The sequence below is a fragment of the Populus alba genome, chromosome 13 (assembly GCF_005239225.2).
Source record: "Populus alba chromosome 13, ASM523922v2, whole genome shotgun sequence".
Taxonomy (NCBI): Eukaryota; Viridiplantae; Streptophyta; class Magnoliopsida; order Malpighiales; family Salicaceae; genus Populus; species Populus alba.
Genome location: NC_133296.1, coordinates 4,544,137 through 4,566,925, shown reverse-complemented (window position 1 = coordinate 4,566,925; position 22,789 = coordinate 4,544,137). Strand labels below are relative to the sequence as shown.

The 22,789-nt window shown below is 31.4% G+C and overlaps 4 protein-coding genes across 7 annotated transcripts; 2 read left to right on the top strand and 2 right to left on the bottom strand.

Moving 5' to 3' along the window:
- Window positions 1-1,619: 1,619 nt before the first annotated feature.
- Window positions 1,620-4,550, bottom strand: LOC118036523 (aquaporin SIP1-2-like). Of its 4 annotated transcripts, none has more exons than XM_035042248.2 (3): window positions 3,949-4,533; window positions 3,090-3,362; window positions 1,620-1,989 (listed from the first exon to the last, which is right to left on the bottom strand). In XM_035042248.2, the coding sequence occupies exons 1-3, from the start codon at window positions 4,243-4,245 to the stop codon at window positions 1,840-1,842; spliced, it is 720 nt and encodes a 239-aa protein (XP_034898139.1). In that variant the 5' UTR covers window positions 4,246-4,533; the 3' UTR covers window positions 1,620-1,839. The 4 variants fall into 4 exon arrangements, with proteins under 4 accessions (XP_034898139.1, XP_073259914.1, XP_073259915.1 ...); XM_073403813.1 differs by lacking the exon at window positions 1,620-1,989 and adding an exon at window positions 2,089-2,544 and having other exon boundaries at window positions 3,949-4,550; XM_073403814.1 differs by lacking the exon at window positions 1,620-1,989 and adding an exon at window positions 2,089-2,527 and having other exon boundaries at window positions 3,949-4,547.
- A 1,955-nt stretch (window positions 4,551-6,505) lies between these two features.
- On the top strand, window positions 6,506-7,484 carry LOC118036524 (F-box protein At3g07870). Its single transcript, XM_073404055.1, has 2 exons — window positions 6,506-6,839; window positions 6,931-7,484. Exons 1-2 carry the CDS (start codon window positions 6,506-6,508, stop codon window positions 7,482-7,484), a joined length of 888 nt encoding a protein of 295 aa, XP_073260156.1.
- A 6,248-nt stretch (window positions 7,485-13,732) lies between these two features.
- LOC118036526 (syntaxin-related protein KNOLLE) lies at window positions 13,733-15,445 on the top strand. Its single transcript, XM_035042252.2, has 2 exons — window positions 13,733-13,970; window positions 14,251-15,445. Exon 2 carries the CDS (start codon window positions 14,277-14,279, stop codon window positions 15,216-15,218), a length of 942 nt encoding a protein of 313 aa, XP_034898143.1. The 5' UTR covers window positions 13,733-13,970; window positions 14,251-14,276; the 3' UTR covers window positions 15,219-15,445.
- Window positions 15,446-15,825: 380 nt separating this feature from the next.
- LOC118036525 (violaxanthin de-epoxidase, chloroplastic) lies at window positions 15,826-19,493 on the bottom strand. Its single transcript, XM_035042251.2, has 6 exons — window positions 19,357-19,493; window positions 18,362-18,687; window positions 18,073-18,245; window positions 17,303-17,399; window positions 16,617-17,008; window positions 15,826-16,446 (listed from the first exon to the last, which is right to left on the bottom strand). The coding sequence occupies exons 2-6, from the start codon at window positions 18,656-18,658 to the stop codon at window positions 15,945-15,947; spliced, it is 1,461 nt and encodes a 486-aa protein (XP_034898142.1). The 5' UTR covers window positions 18,659-18,687; window positions 19,357-19,493; the 3' UTR covers window positions 15,826-15,944.
- Window positions 19,494-22,789: the final 3,296 nt, after the last annotated feature.

The window sequence follows — 22,789 nt, the reverse complement described above, 5'->3', positions numbered from 1 at the left end:
TTTTGAATAGTAATTGTACTTCAATTTTGAATTAGTGTTAGTTAAAGAGGTGATGTGAAATTAGTGTAAAGTGCAATTTTTTTTTTTTTTTTTTTTTTTAAGATTTGTGTAGAGTTTAAATAAAGTGGTTTCATACGATTAATTTCTTTGAATCAAAAGGAATGTACATCAATCAATAAATAAAAATGATTTAATTTAAAAGCTTAAACGGTGAGTGTTATATATATCCGAATTTGATTCATTTATTCTAATAAAAAATTTAATTTATTTATTAGAAAATTGACATGTGATGCATAACTAGAAAAAATATAGAATAATGCTTCAAATAACATGATGGAAAGATATTTTTGAATGTCGTGAGATACCATACATGCCGTTTAAAGAATGAAGAAGTCTCTCATGCATTTATTTTTTTGTGTTTTTAGAAAAATAAAAAATTATTTATGAACTGACTTTGTAATAAAAATAATAATATAAAAAGCTAAAAATACCCCTTGAACTAGACTTAAATTTTTTTTTTATTAGTTTAAGGGTATTTTTAATGTTTTACCGTGTATTTTAATTATTTATTATTTTTTATATTTATACAAATATCAAATTGTCACTTGACTTAAACTTAAAGGGTACGAAGTTTAAATTTTTATGTTTACTATGCAATTAAAATGAACAAATATTTATTTATTCCTGCTTTATTTGACAATGACAAAACCATGTGAAAAACTTCAATGTTCTTAAAAGCATATGTTAAGTGTTTAGGATAGAGAATTAAAAACACCCCTACACTATTTTCAGTCAACAATTTATTTTGAATATGCATCTAAACTGATTTCCCAAGGTAGTTTCTTTTAATATTCTTATGTGAAAACGTAAACAATGAATTCACCTCCTAAAAGTGAAATATGTTTAGTTTTATATTTTTTTAAAAAAAATTAATAATAAGTTCTATGAAAATATTTTAAAAATCAATAAATTCATTTTTATAATTTATTTTGTATTTAATTAATTATGCCATCTATATTAAGAAATAACAATTAATTAATTTTTCTTTTCATTTTCATTTTTTTAAAATGTCTATTATTTCTCACCTATAAAATATGTTTTAATGGAGATGTTATTTTTGTAAATCGTCATTATATTTTAAAATGAAATTATTATAATAAAAGCTAAAATATAATTCTATTTACTAGTAATTTTAATTATAAAAAACATAATGAGATGCTCTAAACCTTTTCAAAACCTTTTCTACGAATAAGAACAACTCAAAAGAATTAAAAATTATATAAAAAAAAAAAACATAAACAATGTTTTAGGTATAGTTTTGAAACCCAGCCTAACCTGGAAATGAAACCAGGCCGGGTTGAAGAAAAAATAGAAAAAGAAAAAACCCAGTGTAATCCGGTTAATCTAACGGGTTGACCTGGCAAGACTCGGCTACAAACTCGTTGACTTTTATTTTTTTTTTACTAAAACGACGTCGTTTTGATTTTTTTCTAAAAAAAATTTGATCAAGCCAAAACACGATAACCCGGTCAAAACCCAGAACCTGGCCCTTGAACTGGACCGGCCACCAAGCTGGGTCTTAAAACTAAAAAAGTAAATAAAAAAAAAAACATAAACAATGTTGCAATCCAACTTAAAATAATCTTCCCTACCAATATCAAATTCCAAGATTGGCAATGCAAGAAGAAATGCCCAAAAAAGGCTTTTGCTCCTTTAACTGAAGATAGTCCCAACATGACTGATCAAATGAAATGGTAAGAGTTCTTATAGTAATCGACACCTCTCGACATAACAAGCAATTCAAAACAACAGTGAGCTGAGCTCATGAGCTATGTCATTTTAGGTTTTCTTCTGTTTTGGTGCTGCCGGAGAGAAGACGGAGCGGAACACCCAGGCAGCCATTATCGCTCCTACGAAGGGGCAGATCCAGTAAACATACAACTGCTCCCATGTGTTGTGCCTTTTGTTTACAAATGCCCACCCAAAGGCCTGTGGAGGAGACCAGTAAGGGATAAATTAATACGATACACAGACCCGTCGTGCAGGTATTACGCCTCCATGGTTATGCAAGCAGGAAGATGATAAACATCAGAGAAAAATAAACCACTCGTTAAAAAGAAAGAAAGATGAAAACTAGAAACAAGATTCTAAAAGCCCTCTGTTCCCATCTGGCAAAGAAATTTGCTGATTCTAACATTGTGAAATAACAAAAACAAGAATCTGCATATCAGCGTGTGAACATGTCGCTGAATTTCTCACAAACTACTCTGATTACCTATCATATATCCTGGCAATATATACCAAAGATAAGTACCGACTTCTATATTTTCTATCCATTCTTATATGTTCTTCACACCCCTCCCCACATGGCGAGCTTCAGCTCTCCCCTGTTTCCACCTGTCTCCATTGGTAGCAATAAGAGTTTAATACGGGTAATATCATCCACAACATTGTTGATTTCTGCTCTAACTATTGACACTCACTGCATCTCCGCCTGCTATCACATCTCATGCCTCCACAATACTTCCTATCAGAAATCAAAAGCTGTTTTTCTATCAGAAAGGAAGGATGGCTCTATAACCTTCCCTGTCTCGTATCCACTACCCTCAATTACGCATGTTTACATGCCATAACATAGAAAGAGAACAATGAGTCTGGTGAGGTTGTAGATTTGTTTTTTAAAGATTATTTATTCAAGTCTTACAAACTTTAAAATTACTAAAAACTTATATAATCAATGAAATTAATCAAGACGCATACAAGTTAATACAGCCATCTAGTTAAGAAAAAAGAAGAAGGAAAGAGCGAGACCTTGTCTCAATATGAGCCAAGTACTTGGTTTCCTAAGGAAGGCAATGTCAGAGAGAGGCCTTCGGAGTACAATTCATGAAATAAAAACATCATTAATTTCTGTTGTTACATGGAGATTAACAATTTGAGGCATGCAAGAAATGTTTAGGAACTTGTGCTTTAAAATCTGAACTACGAGCACGAAAAGATTGGCTGTGACATAATTTGCAAGATTCATAAGCACTACACATATCTTCTAGAAGAAAAGGTGACCTAAATTAAAAGGCAGAGATACTCACATATGCAGGATTCATGGAAGGACCAGTATAAGTAGAACCTGCGCTGACCAATGTTACAGTCGCAGTGGCAAGAAACCATGCCTGCACCAGTGAGCTACGAGGGCCCTTGAGGATTATTACCAGAACAGCAAAAGTCATTAAAAAAGTCAAAACCCCCTCTGCAAGGCCTCCAGTTTGCAAGTCCACCTGCAAAGTAGGCCCCCCAAGCATGTGCTTGTACTGCACTGGCATCACCTCCAAGATAGCCAGTGCACCTCCCACAGACCCTGCTGCCTGTCAAGGAGACATTCAATTGTTAATATTTTGACAATTACCATTCAATCCTGTTTCCTAATAGATTTGGCATGATTAATTTGGTCATTTCCTTGGACAGAAAGGCTGTCAATTTTCTTTGGAAAGCATATGTCGTGGTTGTTTCTTCCTTTTTGGAAGACGGATCATTGTGGATCAACGTTCTTCCTTCAGAAAATTCAAGATACACAGGCAACATTTACCAAACATTGTGCTTGTTATCAAGAAAGGTGATTAGAGAAGTACTTGAAAGGTCCAAGAAAACTTAGGAAAGAAACATAAAAACAATTAAAGGGGAAGAAAAGGAGGGACCCTAGGAAAGTGAGATCCACTCAAATTCCATTATCTTGCTTTACAAAGAAAAAAAAAAAAGGTTAAAGGACTTGAATAAAAATATATAAATCTTTAAAGGCGACCCTAATCAAAATTAGAAGCGACCAAACACGAAGAAATCAAATACCAGCAAAAGAAGAAGAAGAAATGATCAACAAAAGAAAGACATGAATGCAATGATCAAGTATAATTCAGGTCAATTCAACCATGTTTGAAATGCTAATGATCTGTATACCTGAGCAGGAAATCTGAGGGCCATGGAGAGGAGACTATCTCCACCAACCCCGGCAGCATAAAAAGAAGCAGTACCAGTTGGATTAAAAGTGGCACCACCTAAGAATTCACCAAGAAAGTTAAACAAGAAAACAAAGGTGAAGATAAGAGAAGTATTAGCAAGCACAGGAGCCCAGACAAGGGTTTGAAGGCCAAGAGCAGTAACTATCAGGTTTGTAAACAAACCAAACATGGAAGACACAAACACCCACATGAAAGTGAACACTGCATCCCCAATAGCTGCCTTCACTGCCCCCATGACTGATCACAACAGCTTTTTGTTTCTGTTCTGATTCTTTTGATGATATCTACGAAAAGTACAGTTGCTGTCAGGTTCTGGTGGGGGTTGTCTTTTCTGTCTGGTCTGTGTCTATAACGATAGGAAAATTCAACAAATTTGGAAGTGGTGATTTACCTACCTCAGGAGAGGTGGTAGAGTGTTTTGTCGATAAATATAGCTGGGATTTCAAGTGTTTTACTGTTCACCAATATCTTACCCAGATCTGTGGTGGCTGTATATATGGCGCGTGTGGGTGGCATCTACTTTATTTGATTGCTTCTATTTAATTTCTTCTTTTTCTTTGGAATGGATTTTTTTAATTCTATCTAAATTAGAGTAATGCTTCCTGTAGTTTACGAAATTGTAGATCATATCCCAAGAGAGGATTTGTCTATCAGAAAAAAAAAACATGCATATTTGTTTTTTTCCAATAAAACAAGCTGTACAGACGCTTTCTGCGAACATATTGCTTGGAAACATGTAATAGTAAGAACCCATTTGCCTATGTGTTTTGGACTGTCTGTGCGGTTCAAAATAAAAGGCAATATTGTGGATGCTTTCCACTTGGACCGCAGTTTAAAATACAAAGAAACACATAATTAAACAGGTCATAAGACCACTTATATAAAGGAAATTTGAAGCATGCATATGTGACATAATAATAATAATAATAATAATAATAATAATAATAATAATCCCAATCCATCACATTTATAATAATAATAATAATAATAATAACAATAATAATAATATAGTAGCAACCATAATTCTTTCCGTAGTCTTTTAGGTAATGAATCAACAACTGTTTCCTTATTTCATTTGATTTGTTTTATCAGCGAATTAATAAGATGTTAGACAAGCTTGCATATAGTTGTGATTGTTTTTTAAAGTATTTTTTATATTGAAATGTATTAAAATAATTTTTTTATTTTTTAAAAAAATATTTTTAAAATCAGTATATTAAAAACAATCTAAAACATAAAAAAAAATTAATTTTTAATAATAATAATAATAAATTTTAAAAACATGATTTGCACTACATTACGTTCCTAAACGGTACTGATATGCAATGACTAAAGGGTTAAGGGAATGAATAAAAGATTGTTTTTTCCTGCTATGCTCACCAATTTTAGATGCTCTTATTATCCACTTTGCACGGTTTGTGTAACACATTTAGCTTTTTAATGCAATTTCAATATCTCTATTAATCAATATATGTATAAAATATAGTGATTTTTTTTTTTTTTATAAAGTCTCCATTATATAGAGTCCTTAATCAACACAAAACACAAATTAAACATAATGCATGCGTATCAAATATTCAAGAAATTTTTCAGTTTAAAACAAAGTATTTATTTGATTCAATAAAATTTTGGCAAAGTTTTTCTTTTTGCATAGAGTTGTGCCCAAAATAAAGAAAGTTTTTCTTTTAAAACAAAGTTTTTCACGTTGCAAAATAGTGAACACATGATGTAGAAGGAGAAGGAGAAGGAGAAGAGAAAGGAAAAGGAGAAAGGAAAGACAATGTCTCCACTGTTCTTCAACATGAATAGTAGAATCTCCATTCTTCACACTGTTACAGAACAGTGGAGACATGGTGCAGAAGAAAAGAAAAAGGAAAAGGAGAAGAACTGGTTTAATCCTTCGTTTATGTTTTTGTAAGGCGCGCCATTATTTACTGTGTTGTAACACAATTGCAACAAAAAGAGTAGGAAGCTGCACATGCTTCGGTTGACCTTGTGTTCCAAGCGGAGTAAAAGACGGGGTCCATGAATAATAAAACCTGTTTTTTTCTTTACCAAACATGCAAGAGCTGCATTTTGTTTGAAATGCTGCCGCAACATAGTAAACAAACAGTACCAAAGGCATTCAGATCAAAGATACTGTTTTTATTGTCTTTTTTCACTTCATAAAGGATCTTCTTTGTATATGGAAACAATGCTTATCACAACGTTAACGTTGTTTTCACAGCCGGCCATTTCCTTGTCATAAATGTGTTAAGATACTGTTTTTCATTGCTGTATAACTATATTTTAATTAACTTTAAATTAATTATTTTTAATATTTTTAAATTAAATATATTCTTTTTTAAAAAAATAAAAAATATTATTTTAATACATTTGTAACCTAAAAACAAAACCACTCTTAAAGTGGCCATAACTTTAACAAGAAATGGAGATGAAAAAACAATAACCGACATCAAATGAATTGATTAGACCAGATAGTGCTCTTGAATGTTATGGAGAGTCTCCCACGAGAAATTGCCGGCGATATACTGTCAAGAGTGCCTGTGACATCTTTAGTTAACGTAAAGTTTGTTTGCCGATCATGGCGTAAATTATTACAAGACAGTCTTCTTGTCTTCATGCTTTTTCTTCGCACCACAAAAAAGGATCCATGTCTACTCTTACACAGCGTCCATCCTATCAAACAATATGTTGCAGATTTTCCCTCGGATGATTCTACTCCTAACCAACTCAATGTTGCAGATTTCTCATCTGATGGAGACAGAATTGAGGTTGTCAAGAAAATCCGCGTACCGACCTTGCCTGAGTTCTATGTGACAGCTTCTTGTAATGGCCTGCTATGCTTATGTGATTCATTACACAACAGCAAACTCTTTATATACAATCCTTTCACACTGGATGTTTTGGGCGCTCCCAGATTCTGCACAGTATCCGAATCAGCAGGTGATGGTTGGATTTGGTTTTTCCTCCATGGAGAATGATTACAAAGTTGTAAAGATTGTATATTATAGCCATAGAGGAAGCTGTATCCGTCCCTCTGGAGGTAATGATCTCCCACAATCAAGCGTTGAAATTTTGACCCTTCGCAGCCTCACCTGGAGAAGTTTAGGGGAGATTCCTTACCAAATCTTTGGCAAGCGGCCATCACAGGTTTTGGTCAATGGGAGACTAAATTTGGCAACTTGGCCCATAAACCGGTGCAGTTCAGCTCGTTTGATTGTCTCGTTTGACCTATCAGAAGAGAAGTTTTACGAAGTTCCAAGGCCTGACTGTGGCAGCTTGGACAAATTTAATCATAATCTGGTGGTTCTAGGAGGTTGTCTTTCTGCATCTGTCTATAGAAAAGACGGATATCTTGAGATCTGGGTTATGAAGGAATATAACGTGAAGGAATCTTGGATCAATCTATACAACATAGATATTATGGATCAATCCTTTGAGAACTCAGGGCTACACTTAAAACGTTCATAGGCTCGAGTTATATGCCCTTTGAAGAACGGTGAGATCTTATTGGAGATGACAATCACAAGAGCGTTGCTCAGTTTTGATCCAAAATCTAAAACCTTTAAGCATCTTGCATTTCATGGATTACCAAGATGGTATGAAACCATTGTCCACGTGGGGAGTCTCCACTGGATTGACACACGTGTGGTTGCTACTTGATGCACGTGGAGCAATAAACAGAGGTGTATGTCCATCTGCCCCCTCCCTTTTTTTTTTTTATCAGCTTGATACCTTCTGGGTTCTGGCTCTGTTCAAGAATTGCTTTTTCTTTTTTCTTTTTTTCTTTTTACAGTAAAATTGCCTAATTTTGAATTCCACTTTTCACAACACTACTTATCATGTTTGGCATGTAATAGCGAAACCTTTGACTTCCAGCAAAATAAATCAGAATTTTCATGATTCCTACGTATAAGTGTAATCATCATCTTTCCAAAGAGATAGCAAAATGAGATTGTATTGATTATTGAGAGTGGTTTCCAGCATGAATCGTGAGAAAGAAAACTGGTTTCTATTGAATTGAGATGAGAACACAAGAGATCATGTTTGTAAATCTTAATTGATAATTTCAAATCAATGATTAGATTTTATCTTGAATTCAAATAAGTTCCTCAGTATACAATACCCATTATATGTGATGAATACAAATCTTAATTATGTTAGATTTAATATATCTGAACATGCTTCTAAGATAAATAATATTTAGATTTGATGCGGAAAAAATAAATAAATTAAAAATATACCTCTTGATATTAATGATAACATTTACATAATGAATTTTTTTTTTATCTAAAATTTAACATATTTAAATTTTAATGGTGTATTTCTATAGGTAAAAGTTTATACAAAGTGTATATAAGTTTAGGGATCAAAAGTCTGTATTTATATAAAATTCTAATTGATATATAACTATGTTGCCATGACATTAGAAAATATTAATATGAAAATTAATTTATTTGATCAAATATTAAAGTTCATAAAAAACTGAATCTCACATTAATAGGAATTCAGTAAAATGTAAACTCTAACAGTCTTCCACTTGATTTATAAGTCTAACCTAATGTCTTAAATCCCATCATTTATCTTTATTATGAAACAAATAAATGAATCATGATAATATCCTCTATAATAAGAATTACATTCCATGTATTACAATGCATATAATTTCTGATCAAGTATTCTATATGTGACAACCTTACTTAACAAATAAATCACATGTTTATTTTTTGTCATATTCGAATGAATTTTCATAAATAAATTAAGATATACATAAACATCACAATAAATAAAATTTCTTATATAATATAGCTCATACAACTTTAACAAATACTATTTTCACTATATAATTCTTGAATTTAAATGATGACATGCCATTATTCAAAGGATCTACAATTATCAATGTAATACTAATATGCTTAATGAAAACTTTTTTTTCCTTTACATGTTTTATTTTGGCTAAATATTTGATGTTGATATGTTTACTTTAACTACCATATTTATTGTTCTTAGCTATAAAGACATCAACTGAATTGTTGCAATATATTATTAATAGCCTATAAATAGAATTTATGATTCTAAATCTAAATATAAAACTCTTTAACTATATACCATGTACAATACTCTCAAAACAAGAAACAAACTCAGATTTTATAGTAGTAGTAATAGTCAAAGTCTACACTTTTCTAAGATACAACTTCACTAGCCATTATAAAAATATATATTAATGTTAATTTGAGTGAATCACACAACCAACAAAACTTGTATCTAAGTATCCAATTGCTTTCAGATTATCCGTTCATCTATTTATAAGTATGTGGTTTTTAATCCTTTAAAAGTACCTCATTAATTTCTTTGCAGCTCTCCAATGATCTATACTTGTATTACTCTAATATCATCTCAACATTCAAATAAAAATTACAATGTCAGGCTTTATATAAACATGAGCATACATTAAGCTTCCTACAACAAAAGCATATAGAATGTTTATTTATTCTTTTTAAAACTATTTCTGAGCATTTGAACCTATCACCCTTTACAAAAATATGAGAGGATTCAAATGTTTACATATATCATGGTAAAATAAGAATTTTCTCCTGTCCAAAGAGAGGAGAAGTTACTCCTACCTAATACCAATATGTTACGAATTTTTGGTTAAACAATCAATGATATCCGTGCATGACAACATAAATATCTACATCTATTATGTACTCTTGTTGTCTTTGAGCAGCAAAGCTTTTTTTCTTTTTTTTCCATCATGATAATGGGTTGAGAAAATTTATTATTAGTGACAATTGTTTTAGATTGCGATATTATTTTCGGAAAAAAAGAAAAGCCCTATCAAGTACGTACATATTTTACAATAAAACTGCTAAACTTAATTATTACAAACTCTATAAAACATACATAATTATCCAACACTTAATTTTTAATTGGATTTTGTTTATAAATAACAACTTTTAAAAAAAAACTTATATAATAAATATTTTATTCAATAATAAGGAGGTTAACTTCCTCTATTAATTTTTTAAGTTTTCATAGTGGAGTTTTGTTTCCGTGATTTGATGTGAATAATATACAATTAAGATTATTAAAAAAAAACTTGAGTTTTTATCGCATTTATTTTAATTTTAGTTGATATATAAATTGATTTAAAAATATTTTTTTTATTTGATGAAAACTGCAACTTTATTAACTATAAAGTCCAAATACACGCACTAATTAATTTATATTGCAAATTACAATTATAATTAAAAATAAAAAAAAAAAGAGGTGTTATTATATATTTCCTCACAAAATACTATTTATAAGATTTTTCTTTTCTTTTGGCTTTCTTTTTTTATAATCTATGTTTTTTTAATTCAATTATATCATTCTACATTAGGTTTATTGAGAATTAGACTTTATAATTTTTATAATTTGGTTTTTATAAGATTATTCTAATTTCATGATTCAGATTGCAAGTTTAACGAGTTAACTCGATAGAGTCAAGTTTTTTTTTTTTTTTTTTAATTAATTTTTTTAATTTTATCCTTCAATATTTGATTAATTAAAAATTAGGCTTTATGATTTATTTAAGTTTACTTTTTTTATGAGATTATCTCTATCTCATAACTCAAGTTATAGGTTTAGTGGGTTAACTCAGATTGACTCGATTTTTTTTTGTGTCCTATTTTAATCAATTTTTTCAATTTCAATTTCATTCTTGAACATTAGTTTTATTGGAGGTTGAGTTTCATAAGTATTTTTAATTTAACTTTTATGTTGTTATCTTAGTCTCATAATACGGATCATGAATTTAATGAATGAATTCGGTTAGCTCAACTTCTTTTTCTCTTTTTCTAATTATTTTTTTTCAATTTCATCTTTTAACATCGAGTTAATTGAATTTACTTTCTATAGGGTTATTATAGTCTCATAACTCGACATGCAAATTGATAAGTTAACTCGAGTTGATCCAAATTGATACAATATGTTGTTGTCTCAATATTTATATAAAAAATATCATATTGAGTATTTATTTTGAGTCAAATTATAATTTTATTGGTTGTTCGGGTTGCTTTTAGATTTGTCAAGTCAACCGGGTCATATCGGAACAATTCTCACATGGTTGAAAATATTTTTTCTGCTAGAAAAAACATTAGTAACACCTAGGCTGTGTTTGATTGCAGGAAAGTGAATTCCTGGAATTCACTTTTCTGCTTTTCCAATGTTTGGCAAACAACAAGAAAAAAGTCAAAGGAAAGTAAATTCAGTCAATGGAAAATGAATTAGTGTTGCCAAAGGAAAGTGTTTTCCTTTCTTAAAGAAAGGAAAACACTTTCCGACAGTGGCCAGAGGTGAAAAGCAGCCATTTTTTCATGCCTTTTATTAACTGTTCATGATAATTGCACTGTTCAATGAATAGTGCAATTAACATGAACAATATATTGCGTACACTGTTCACTGAAAAATAGTGTGGTAATTGCCTGTGGGATTTTTTTTTTAAAGTGTGCTATTTTTTTAATATTAAAAAAAACTAGTTTAAAGTGAATTTTATACCTTAATATTTTATCCAATTTTATTACATGCTAAAAATATTATTAAAACTATAGTTTTTGTCGGATGTATTTCGTACGTAATGGAATTATAAATAGTTTCATGGAATAGTAAAAAATTTTCACAAGCTTATTTCTCTATAATATGATATGATATATATAGTTATATTTTATAAAATAAGCTATGTATGAATATAGAATATAATAAAAAAAATTCATCATTATACATTTTAGATTTTATTTTTTTTTTATTGTAAGTGATTAAATATTTTATATTAAATATTATATATATAGATAAATTTGAAAAAAAAATTAATTCATTAATAAATTATTTTCTAGTTCATTTTTCATAATACAACCAAACACTGGAAATTGTTTTCCAGTTCATTTTCCATAACACTACCAAACATCAGAAAATACTTTCCCGAAATTCACTTTCCAGGAATTCACTTTCCCAGGAATTCATTTTCCAAAATGAATTCACTTTCCTGCAAACAAACGGAGCCTAAATATTTTTATGTTATTGTTTTTAATTCGACCAACAACATACCACAAACTAATAATCTAGTATATACTATAAGGGCTAGTTAAATCATTATAGCAATTAATAGTATCCTTTTTGTTTTTTCATTTTTGTCCATTTTTTTTTATTGCAGTCTTCTATGCCCAATTTCAAGACCAGCTAGTCAAAATGTTAAGAAAATAAGAAAATTCAGCAATAAAGAATAGAAGTGTAAAATAAGGAGAAATTGATCTCAAATTCACTAGAAAAAGTTCTCTTTGATTTTTTTTATTTTGCATTTCTTTTAGTTTTTGCAATTCTAATTTTAGTTTTAAAAAAAATTGATGAATGATCACTTTTAAATGTTGAAACTCATATTTTTTTGGTGCCAACAAGTTTTATTTGACAAGAAGAGTTTAATAATGGTCTTTTATTTTTTAAATCCAAGCATGCCTATAAAAGCAAATCAAACTCGGTTTAGATTTCATTTTACCTTATTGATATTTTTTGAGTGATTTTGGGGTGTTTAATGGGTGGTAATTGGTTTTAAAGATTTTTATAGTGTTTTAAGGTGTTTTTAAGTGAAAATGGCTTGAAAAATAGATTTTGAGTCAAGACCCCACCAATTATTTTTAACAACAATAGTGGCTTGACTTTGGGAAGTAACAAAAGATGCACCATCTGCTATTTTTTTTTTTTAAAGCAAGGGCTGATGATATGTAATCACCCTTTTAAAAATAAAAAATAGTAAAGATGTTCTAAATGCATGGCATGCTACCCTAGGCTCGTGAGCCCGAGTTTTTTTAAGATGCTTAGATGCGTTGTGCCACCCAAGTCTACGTGCTTGCCTAATTTTTTTTCATTTGATTTTTTTTTTAATTTTATTTTTTAACATTTGACTGCTTTTGAATTGGAATTTATAATTTGTTTTGTTTTGCTTTTTATTGGTTTATTAACATCCTAAAATTTAATTGATGCTAAATTTATAAGCATTTATTTTTTTGATATATCATTAAATAAAAATTAGTTTTACAAAAAAAATATTAAACTCACTTGAGTTTATGACCCAGATTGCAAATTTTAGTGGGTTCACTAAATGTAATTGGGGATTACACTTTATTTTTATTTTTTATGAGGTTATTGTAATCTCAAATAAACATCTTCATATTGAGTTCATCCTTAATTTTGTTAAGATATATTTTTGTTATTATATAATTAAATAAAAAATATTTTCATAAAAACACAAAGTTATTAAATCTAGTAAAGTTTATGACTCAGATTACAGGTTTAATTATTTAATTTGAATTCCGGGCTATATAAAAAATGAGATTTCAATGTTAACTTTGATAATAAAGTCAAAGAGTTTTTCATTATATAAACATTTTTTTCATTCAAAACATTTTTAGTCCGAACTTTAATGCGGACCAGTTACTTAGAACCTGTTTAATTCTTAGAATCTGTTTAGCAACAAGGAGGAAAGGGATTTTAATTATATAATATTTTCGAATCCCTCCCCACCATCACTTTCAAATTTTAATATCCGGTATATGGTGACCCACATATTTAAATGTCCAGTACATAACGAGAGAGTATATAGCCGTTGGGGAGAGGCTAGTTCAACGGCTAGTTTATTTTGATCTCCTATTGGGGGATTTCTGCTTCCTTTTAAGCACCCTCTTTTGACTCAAATCTGCAACAAAGCTGAGCTTGCGTTTCCATATCAAAATCCTAAGATCCAACAATAATCCAACAATAACCCTCCTTCCATTTTGAATCTCTCGTTTCCTCTTCTAATTCAACAATAACCCTCCTTCCATTTTGAATCTCTCGTTTCCTCTTCTAATCCAACAATAACCCTTCTTCCATTTTGAATCTCTCACTGAAGATTCAATTGTTGCTGTTTTTATCCATTTGAGAAAGGTAAGTTATTTTTTTTTTATCCATTAAGTGGTTGATTAGATTGTTGTTTCTTTCTGAAATTAAAACTATTAGGGATCTTTTTGGTACGTAGATTTGATCTCAGATTCGACAAAGCTAACAATCATACAATGCCAATGCCTTTGTTTTATGTTTTTAATGTTTGTATTGTTCAATCAACTAGGTCATCTTTCTCTTTGAAAATGTAATCACTTCTTTGAAATTGTAGTAACTTCTTTACAATCTGATTCAAAATCTTTATGTCATGTGGGTTTTTTTCCAGGTTTGTGAATTTTAAAACTTGTTAAGATGAATGACCTAATGACCAAATCCTTCATGAGCTATGTGGACCTAAAGAAAGAGGCCATGAAAGATCTTGAAGCTGGTCCTGACCCTGTTGTAGAAATGGCAAATGCATCAAACACCATGGAAAGCAACCTTGGTATGTTTCTTGAAGAAGCTGAGAATGTCAAGAAAGAAATGGGATCGATCCGTGAGATTCTTGACCAGCTGCAAGAAGCTAATGAAGAAAGCAAGACCTTACATAAACCCGAGGCCTTAAAATCACTACGAAACAAAATCAACACAGGTATTGTTACTGTCCAGAAAAAGGCCAGAAGTATTAAATCCCAGCTTGAAGAAATGGACCGAGCAAATGCTGCTAATAGGCGCCTCTCAGGGTATAAGGAAGGAACTCCGATTTATAGAACAAGGATTGCCGTTACTAATGGCTTGCGCAAGAAATTGAAGGAGCTGATGATGGATTTTCAAGGTCTAAGGCAAAAAATGATGACGGAGTACAAAGATACTGTTGGTAGGAGGTATTTCACTGTTACTGGAGAGTACCCAGATGAGGAAGTCATTGATAAGATCATCTCTGATGGTAGTGGGGGTGAAGAGTTCTTGAAACGTGCAATTCAGGAGCATGGGAAAGGGAAGGTTTTGGAGACTGTGGTGGAAATTCAGGATAGACATGATGCTGCCAAAGAGATTGAGAAGAGCTTGTTGGAGCTGCACCAGGTGTTTTTGGACATGGCAGTGATGGTGGAGGCGCAGGGGGAGCAGATGGATGATATTGAGCACCATGTGTTGAATGCTAGCCACTATGTGAAGGATGGTACTAAAGAGCTCAAGAGTGCTAAAGGTTACCAGAAGAGCAGCAGGAAGTGTATGTGCATTGGGATCATTCTTCTTTTGATAATCATTCTAGTGATTGTTATACCTATTGCTACTAGCTTTAGTCACTCTTGAATTGGAGTCTCATGGAGGATTTAATGACCTGTTATTCCTTCTGGTTGCTTGCTTTACTTAGTAGGGTGGTGTGTGTGTATGCATCAAGTCCTTATTTTGGGACTCGTTAAGTGGAGGGTTTGGTTGTCTCTGGTCATTGTTTTTCGAAGTAATGATAGTATTTAATGTTGTGATGTAAACTGCAAAGTTCTGATATAAATTTGAAAAACAATTGTTTTTACTCTTCATGCTTTCGTTGTTCCAATCCTGGAAACTTTAGTTATATTCAGACAGTTCAGTTAGAACAGGTATCATCTGCGTTGACTTTTAGGGAACGAAATGCATGGATGGGAAAGAATTAAAAACTTAGAAGCATGAAACAACAACCATACCACAGCTAATATGGTTGGTGCTGGGGTTTGACAAAGAAAAACTTAAGCTTGATCACGTTTTTGGATCCGTCATCCTTGGTCATCTATTGTGTATATATGTTTTCGGAGCAACACATGATCCAAAGCGGTGGCATCTGGGTCGTGGTACAAACAAATGGAAAAAACAAGACGCAGCAGAAAGAGAAGGAACAAAAAAAGGAAATCAAGATTTCCTTCTCTGGGAGAATCAGAGAAAGTGTAGGCATAATTTTGGCTATACATTTCTCAAAGAATAAAAGGCATGAATGTTTTTTGTTATAAATAAGGAGAATCTATCAATATATGGTCTAACCAATATGTCCTTTTAAGATGAATTCTATCTTAATTTCCTTATAGGCAGTGCTCCTCCAAAGAGTTTCTCCACCTCACCTGCTTCCATTCTCAGATCATTTAATAGATCCATCTCTTCTTTACTTAATTCTTTTAAGAAATTTTCCTCGTCTTTTTGGATTTCTTTAAATCCTTCTGTCAATCTCTGGAACAAGCTCAACTCAGTCTTCCCTACCTTCTCTACCTTCTCTTCTATTTCTTCAACCTCCTTTATAATAGTCTTCTCCCCTTCCTCTACAGTCTTCTCTATTCTCTCTACGAGGGGAGGCTCAGGCCCACAAGTATTATCTGTCCTGATGAATTTGCTGAAGTCTCTTCCTACGCTTTTTGCTGCCTTCTCAAGTTCAGGCACAATGCTTTCTGGTAGAACTGCACTTCTTGTGTACACAACTGCACCGCCATATCCATCCCATGCATCATTTCTGCCTCGGTAGTACACAAATACATAATCATCTTGTTTATTTTCTATCTTCGATGATAAAACATACCTGGAGAAATAATTATGATAGACAGTAATTATTAATTAATCTAGTTTCTGATGCTTAATGATGGAGTAAGCGTTATGTTTTTTCAGGAAGTACCTCCAATAGTTTAGCTTGAATCCATAATGAGATCAACAAAAATGACATAAGAAAGTAGAATGGGAAGAAGCAATTACCAGTCATCTTGATAGTGAAGATACTCATTGTCGTGATTGTAGAGTATTCCAGGATGCACTGGATCTTGCACAAACTTCTGCACAGCTGATCGAGTGAAAAAGCCAGTATCTGGAGTTTTTATCCTCCATGACAAGTTTCCAACAAGCTTGTTGGATTCTGTATGGAATTCATGCAATTGGCAGTCAAAAACATCAAAAGTAGGATTTAGGCCACTAGTGATGAACCACTTCCCACTGAAATCTGCCATGTTAAAGTTCTCGACAAGAACAGCAGGATCAGGGACAGGGAATTCCCCAACATCAGACTTCCGAGGTACACATTTCTTTCGTGAAACAGCACACTCATTGAATTCATCGACAACACTGTTTTCAAATAGGTCACCACATTTGATCTGCAAAATATAAAAAAAGGAGGGTTGCTCAATTAATACTATAGTTTACCTCACGGGGTACAAGGTAGAACCAGGTTTTTAAACAACCAATTACTTCAAAAGCTTAAGCTGACAGAGAGGTTTGTTTGTTCTAAAATCGATGTCACCCCTTGCCTGTGCCGCATTGTATACAGGGCCTGCAGGCCAGGTGCACTGTTTCCTTTAAGAGCTTATGCTGTTAGTGAGGATTCTGCTTATACATATTCTTTCTGCAGTTGTATCTGTGAGCATGTTAAGAGAATGAACAGAACTTGCCTGGCATTCAGTCTCATCAGGCCGGTTATTGCATGTCTGGAGGCAAGCAACATTAGCTGCACAAGATGGGTTTGCAATACACTTTGCCAATTCTAGCCTGACAATAACAAGCTGGTCAGTAGAAGTCAATGATGAAGGATCCAAATGAAATTGTAGGTTAAATGGAAGGAAATCTCTATGCTACCAAGACTTTCAGCAACTAATTCCCACAAATACCACACCATCTCCATATCAAATCTCACTCTTTTTCCAGCATAAAATGCTAACCTAAACCCATTCTTATACTAGTGTATCTTCTAAATTCCATAACACTAGGCCATCATAAACCACATACAGACAGATTACTGAAATATATCCTACATAAAATGTTAAATCAGGTTTTAAGGATATTTTTACAATGAAATGTTAGAAAGGATTAACTTCTATTAGATTTATGCTATGCACTGTTATCTAACACTTCATGGTGTCTGATATTTTGACCTACTCTGCAATCCAAACTACTCAAAAGTAGTTTTTTTTTAACCACTAGTTCTGTTTCTTAAGTTAGAAGCTCTGATTTGACCAACAAAATAACAGTAAGGGAAATCCCAAGTACATAGGAAAATAGCTTGAGGTAAACATTCTAAATTAGTAGAGTTAGCTACATTGATATGTTGGCCAGCAGTGCAGTGGACCACCCATTGGTTACCATTGAATTTAACTCAGCAAGAAATTACATGATATGATCCTAATTACCAATTCCAGAAAATCTTTTAACCGATTTGGATTACCTGCACTCCTTCAATAAGCAGGTACAAGTTTTGAGAGCATCAACGGCATCAGCTGACGGAATGACCAGTAATGCACATAGTAGTATGCCAGCCAGTTTCAAGCACTCCAAGTTGTTTCTTTCTTTCAGGGCATTTGTCACACTCAATACCACAAAATTAAGTCTTTCTATTGCCTTAAAGACAAATCCCAGGCAAAAATTAAACAAAACATAGGTCAGAAATGAAATGGTTTTTAATTACCTTTCTCCACATTGAAAACAAAATATGCTAACATCATTCAGGAGTTTACCTTGGGCATACTTCTACTACTAGAGCTACACAAAGAAGAAAACTTCTTTGTCCAGTCTGAGAGCGGATTTGAACATCTTATCACCCCCCCATAGTGATGTCTATGAGACCTTATCGACTGAATGTATCTCAACTTTCTGCTATTTGGCCAAAATTTAAACAAAACTGCCCCATGGAAATGAAGCCTCTGTCGCCTATGAAACCTGCCATCACTTGCAAGTCCTGACTTGGCAACGGAAGAACTGCTGATAATATATTGTTCTTGGGACAAACAAAATGGGTTTGCCGCCAATGCCATCCTTCAGTCTTTGTAATTTCAATTTCAATCTGAGAATGATCAAGTTGTATTATTCATGCACTATTATTCTTTCTAAATTTTTAGACCAACCAGCCTACTAGGAGTCACAATAACGAAAGTCATCAATTTGTTCCTTCAATTCGAATTCCATATATTATCAAACCATTCAACTCAATAACTTAAATCTGTTTGATGAAGGCCAAAGATAAGTCTTTTATATTTTTAACACATATCACCCAACATAAGTGACCCTAAAGAGAAAATCTTGATTTTCCTATAAAGCATGCAAATTATGACAAAACCCATTATAGTATTGGCAGAAACATGCATGAATAATTCATCAATAAATCCAAGATTGGTGTGCTATGGCCTCGGTCTAGGCCTCTAGGATTAGACACAGCATTAGCTTACATATGCACTGGCCACCTCTTCAAATTAAACTTAGAAAAACACAGAAAGCAAAACTCTCCACAGCTTGTAACTTTTCAATTACTAAAGAAAACATTGATTGCTAAACGAAGAATAGAAAAAGAAGCATTTACAAAATTAGCAATAAATATTTACTTGAATTGACAGAAGAATACAAGCATGAATATCAAATATCAACCTAAGTTAGTAGATAGAAAATGAGCATTACAAGGGGCTCTTAAGGCTACAAAACTTAAAACACAGAGGGAGAGAGAGATAGATGGGCTGACCTTGAGCAAGAGGTGGAGCTTTTCATGGCAGCTAAGAGAGTGGATGCAGATGGACAAAACAGCTAAAAAATAGCGCGGGGGGTCTTGGAAGGCAGCGAACTTGGATAAGACATTGTGTGGACTCTAGGCTTGTAACGTATTCCTTTTCTTTTTCTTCTTATTTTTATTTTCAGTTGAGTTATTACTTGTGATAAACATTTAGTAAATTAATTAATAAAAATATGAAATAAAACATCCAACACATCAAAAACATTATACGCATTTGTGAAAAATATATATAAAAAATAAAAGCATAGGACTTTATTAGTAAAAATAAAGAGAATATTGAAAAAGATACGATGCAGTTATGTTAGCATTTTCAGTGAAAGAAAAATAAAACATTTATCCACAAATTTATGAAATGTTAAAAGTGAAAATATATTCATTTTTCCATCCTTCTTTACTTTAAGCTTGTTTTAGAGTAGGTCATGTGTTATTTTTTAAAATATTTTTTGTTTAAAAATATATTAAAATAATATTTTTTTTATATTGATACATCAAAACAATAAAAAAAACTATTAAAATGCATGGTTAGACTGTAATACCAAACAATACTTTCGTGAAAGCTTAACTTGATCGATTATAAACAAATTTAGCAAACACAAGATAAAATATTTATCTAATTATATTTGTTAAATTTGTTTGTTAAAATAAATTTTTTATTCAACCAAACAATAATAGAAATAGAGATATAAATTAAATTGATCAAATAAAATAAAAGATGAAAAAAACACTATGCAATGCTGCACATATTAGAAATATTATCTGAAAGTAATTTTTTTTTATTTTCAAAAATAAAATTCATTTATACAAAAGAAAAAAAAATATAAGTGAATCATAAAAACTCTTCAAAATTTAAATGCATAATAAAAAAATAATTATCATTTAAAAGATATTGTCTAAATAAAATGAAAGAGAGAAATGATATTAATCTAAATATAAATAAAAAAATTAGAGGAACAAATATAAAAAAACATTAATTTTACAAAATAATTAGGAAAAAATAATTTAGAAAAAAAAAAAAGATCAAACATTACTAGGCTTGACAAGTCAGGCCAGCCCGCCTAACCCAACTTGTTAAGGCCCATGTGAGGGCTTGCTCTGGCAAGCCCGTGGGAGTGAGCTCTTTTTTTTTGTTGTTGCAATTGGTTGAAAAAAAATTAGATGATAAGTCGTCTAATTTGTCTAGATTTCGGCTACCATAGTGGCTGAAAAATCAGGATTTCGGTTTTTTTTTACACTAAAATCAGTTTTTAACCCTTTTTTTTTGTTATCAAACCATGATAAACCTATCCATTGCCTAAAAAAACCAATAAATCATCCCAAAATACCAAAATCAACCCAAAATAAAAAAAATCAAACCGATCTCTTGTTTTTTTCATGAACTTCAAAAGAAAAAAAAAACACCTAATATGAACTTCCCTCATCAAATGGTACCATTTGACACAAATATTGATCATTTTGGTTGCCTAATTCGATGTCAACAATATTTTTCTATCTTAATTGCTGAAATCCGGCGATCTCTCTCTCTCCTCTCTCAATGAGGGACTAAAAATAAATTTTTGTATCAAAATTGAATTTGAAAAAAAAAATGAGGAACCAAAATCATATAATTTGCGTTATTTTGAAAGTTAGAGGACCAAAATATATTTTTCTCGAAACTTCTAGCACGACACCCATTTTGACTCCTTTTTCTTTTCAGCCCCCATTTTTCCAACTCCACCATTAACTAAGAAATCAAAAGCAATTGGATTTAAATTAGGATCGAATCACTTAAAATAATACTTTAAGGACCAAAATGAATTGTCATAAAGTAAACATGGTCGTCCACAGTGATTTGTTTGTGCGTGAACAATGTTGGCGTCTATAGTGAATATCCCATGCATTTTAATATTTAGTATAGTGTTTTTGAGATATAAAATGATCAATAAATACTACAACATATTAAAAATTATAATTGTCAAACTTGGCTAAGTTATTGGTTGTCAAATCAACTTGCAAATCACCAAATCTATTCAAGTTTATATTTTTATCTAAAATGATATCCTTACAAGTTTTTTTTTTTTAAAAAATTATTTGATGTTGACTTAGCTGTGTTTGGACTTGGTTAACCAAGTAATGAGTTAACCCAAGTTTGGATGAGTCAATATTAAAACCAATTCAACTTGAAACCTAAACTGGATCAAGTTTTGAATCGATGATTTTTTATATCTAAACCTGACTCGATGGTCAGCCCAAGACAATGACTGAGTTATGGGTCAATTGAGTTGGTCTGGGTAAAAAAAAAAAAAAAAAAGCTTTTGGCCCTGGTTTTCTGATAAAGAAAACCAATGACTCTAAATGATCCATAACTCATAGTGTATTTACATGCCATCGACCACTAAAAACAAAAGTAAAAAAAAAAAAAATCATGCCATCAACCACCCAAAATGCATATGACCCATAACTCATCTATATTTTTTTCAAGAAAAATATCTATTTTTTTTTTTGTGAGCCTCTATCTTTATTATTATATTATTAAATAAAATATAGTTTTAAAAAATAAAGTAATTGAACCAAGCCGGGTCCATAAACAAGACGTATATTTAATGAGTGAACCTGATTTGAACTGAATAGACTTAATATGTATCATCTTAATATTTTAAAAAAACAAAAATCAGTGTGAATTTTTTTAAAAAATTTCTTACTGCTAAAAAATGTGTTAATAGATCTTGCATTTTTTTTTTAATCTATGTTCAACGAGTCGGCACGAAACATTTCTTGCGTGTTAAAAAATAGCTCACGGTGCAGTGCCGATAACATGTCTAGCTAGCCCCAAATTAGCTTCTAGGGGAAATTTTAAGTTTTTTCTCAATTATATCATGTCTAGTTTTTTTTTTTAGGACATTAGGGATTGTTTTATAGTTGGGCTATTAATTTGAGATTTGTTCTACTGTTTTTCTATGTTAGCACTGAATAAAATTTCCAAAGCAAATGCATAAATTCGTTAATGGAGGAAGACAAGTTAATTTCAAATCGAGTGTGCTTCTTTTGATTTGATCAAAGCCTAAAGATTTGAGCAGCTAAACTAGGGGTTAATTACTTCTATAAAACTATCTATTTTGGACACTTACACTTTGCACCTTATATTTTAGAAAATTACGATTTTCACCTTAGGATTAGTGGAGTTAACTTTTTTTGTCTGAAACTTTTAAAATTAAAAAATGTCACTATTTTAAAAGAAGATAAAAGTATTATACTCTCAGTTTACACATTACACTTCCTATTTTGGAAGAAAAATTACGTTATTTTTTTTTAAAGGTTATATATATTTTTTGGAAATTCATTCTATTTATGAAATGAATATGTTTATGAAACTATATATATTTACCCAAATAACAGTTTTTTTTATACT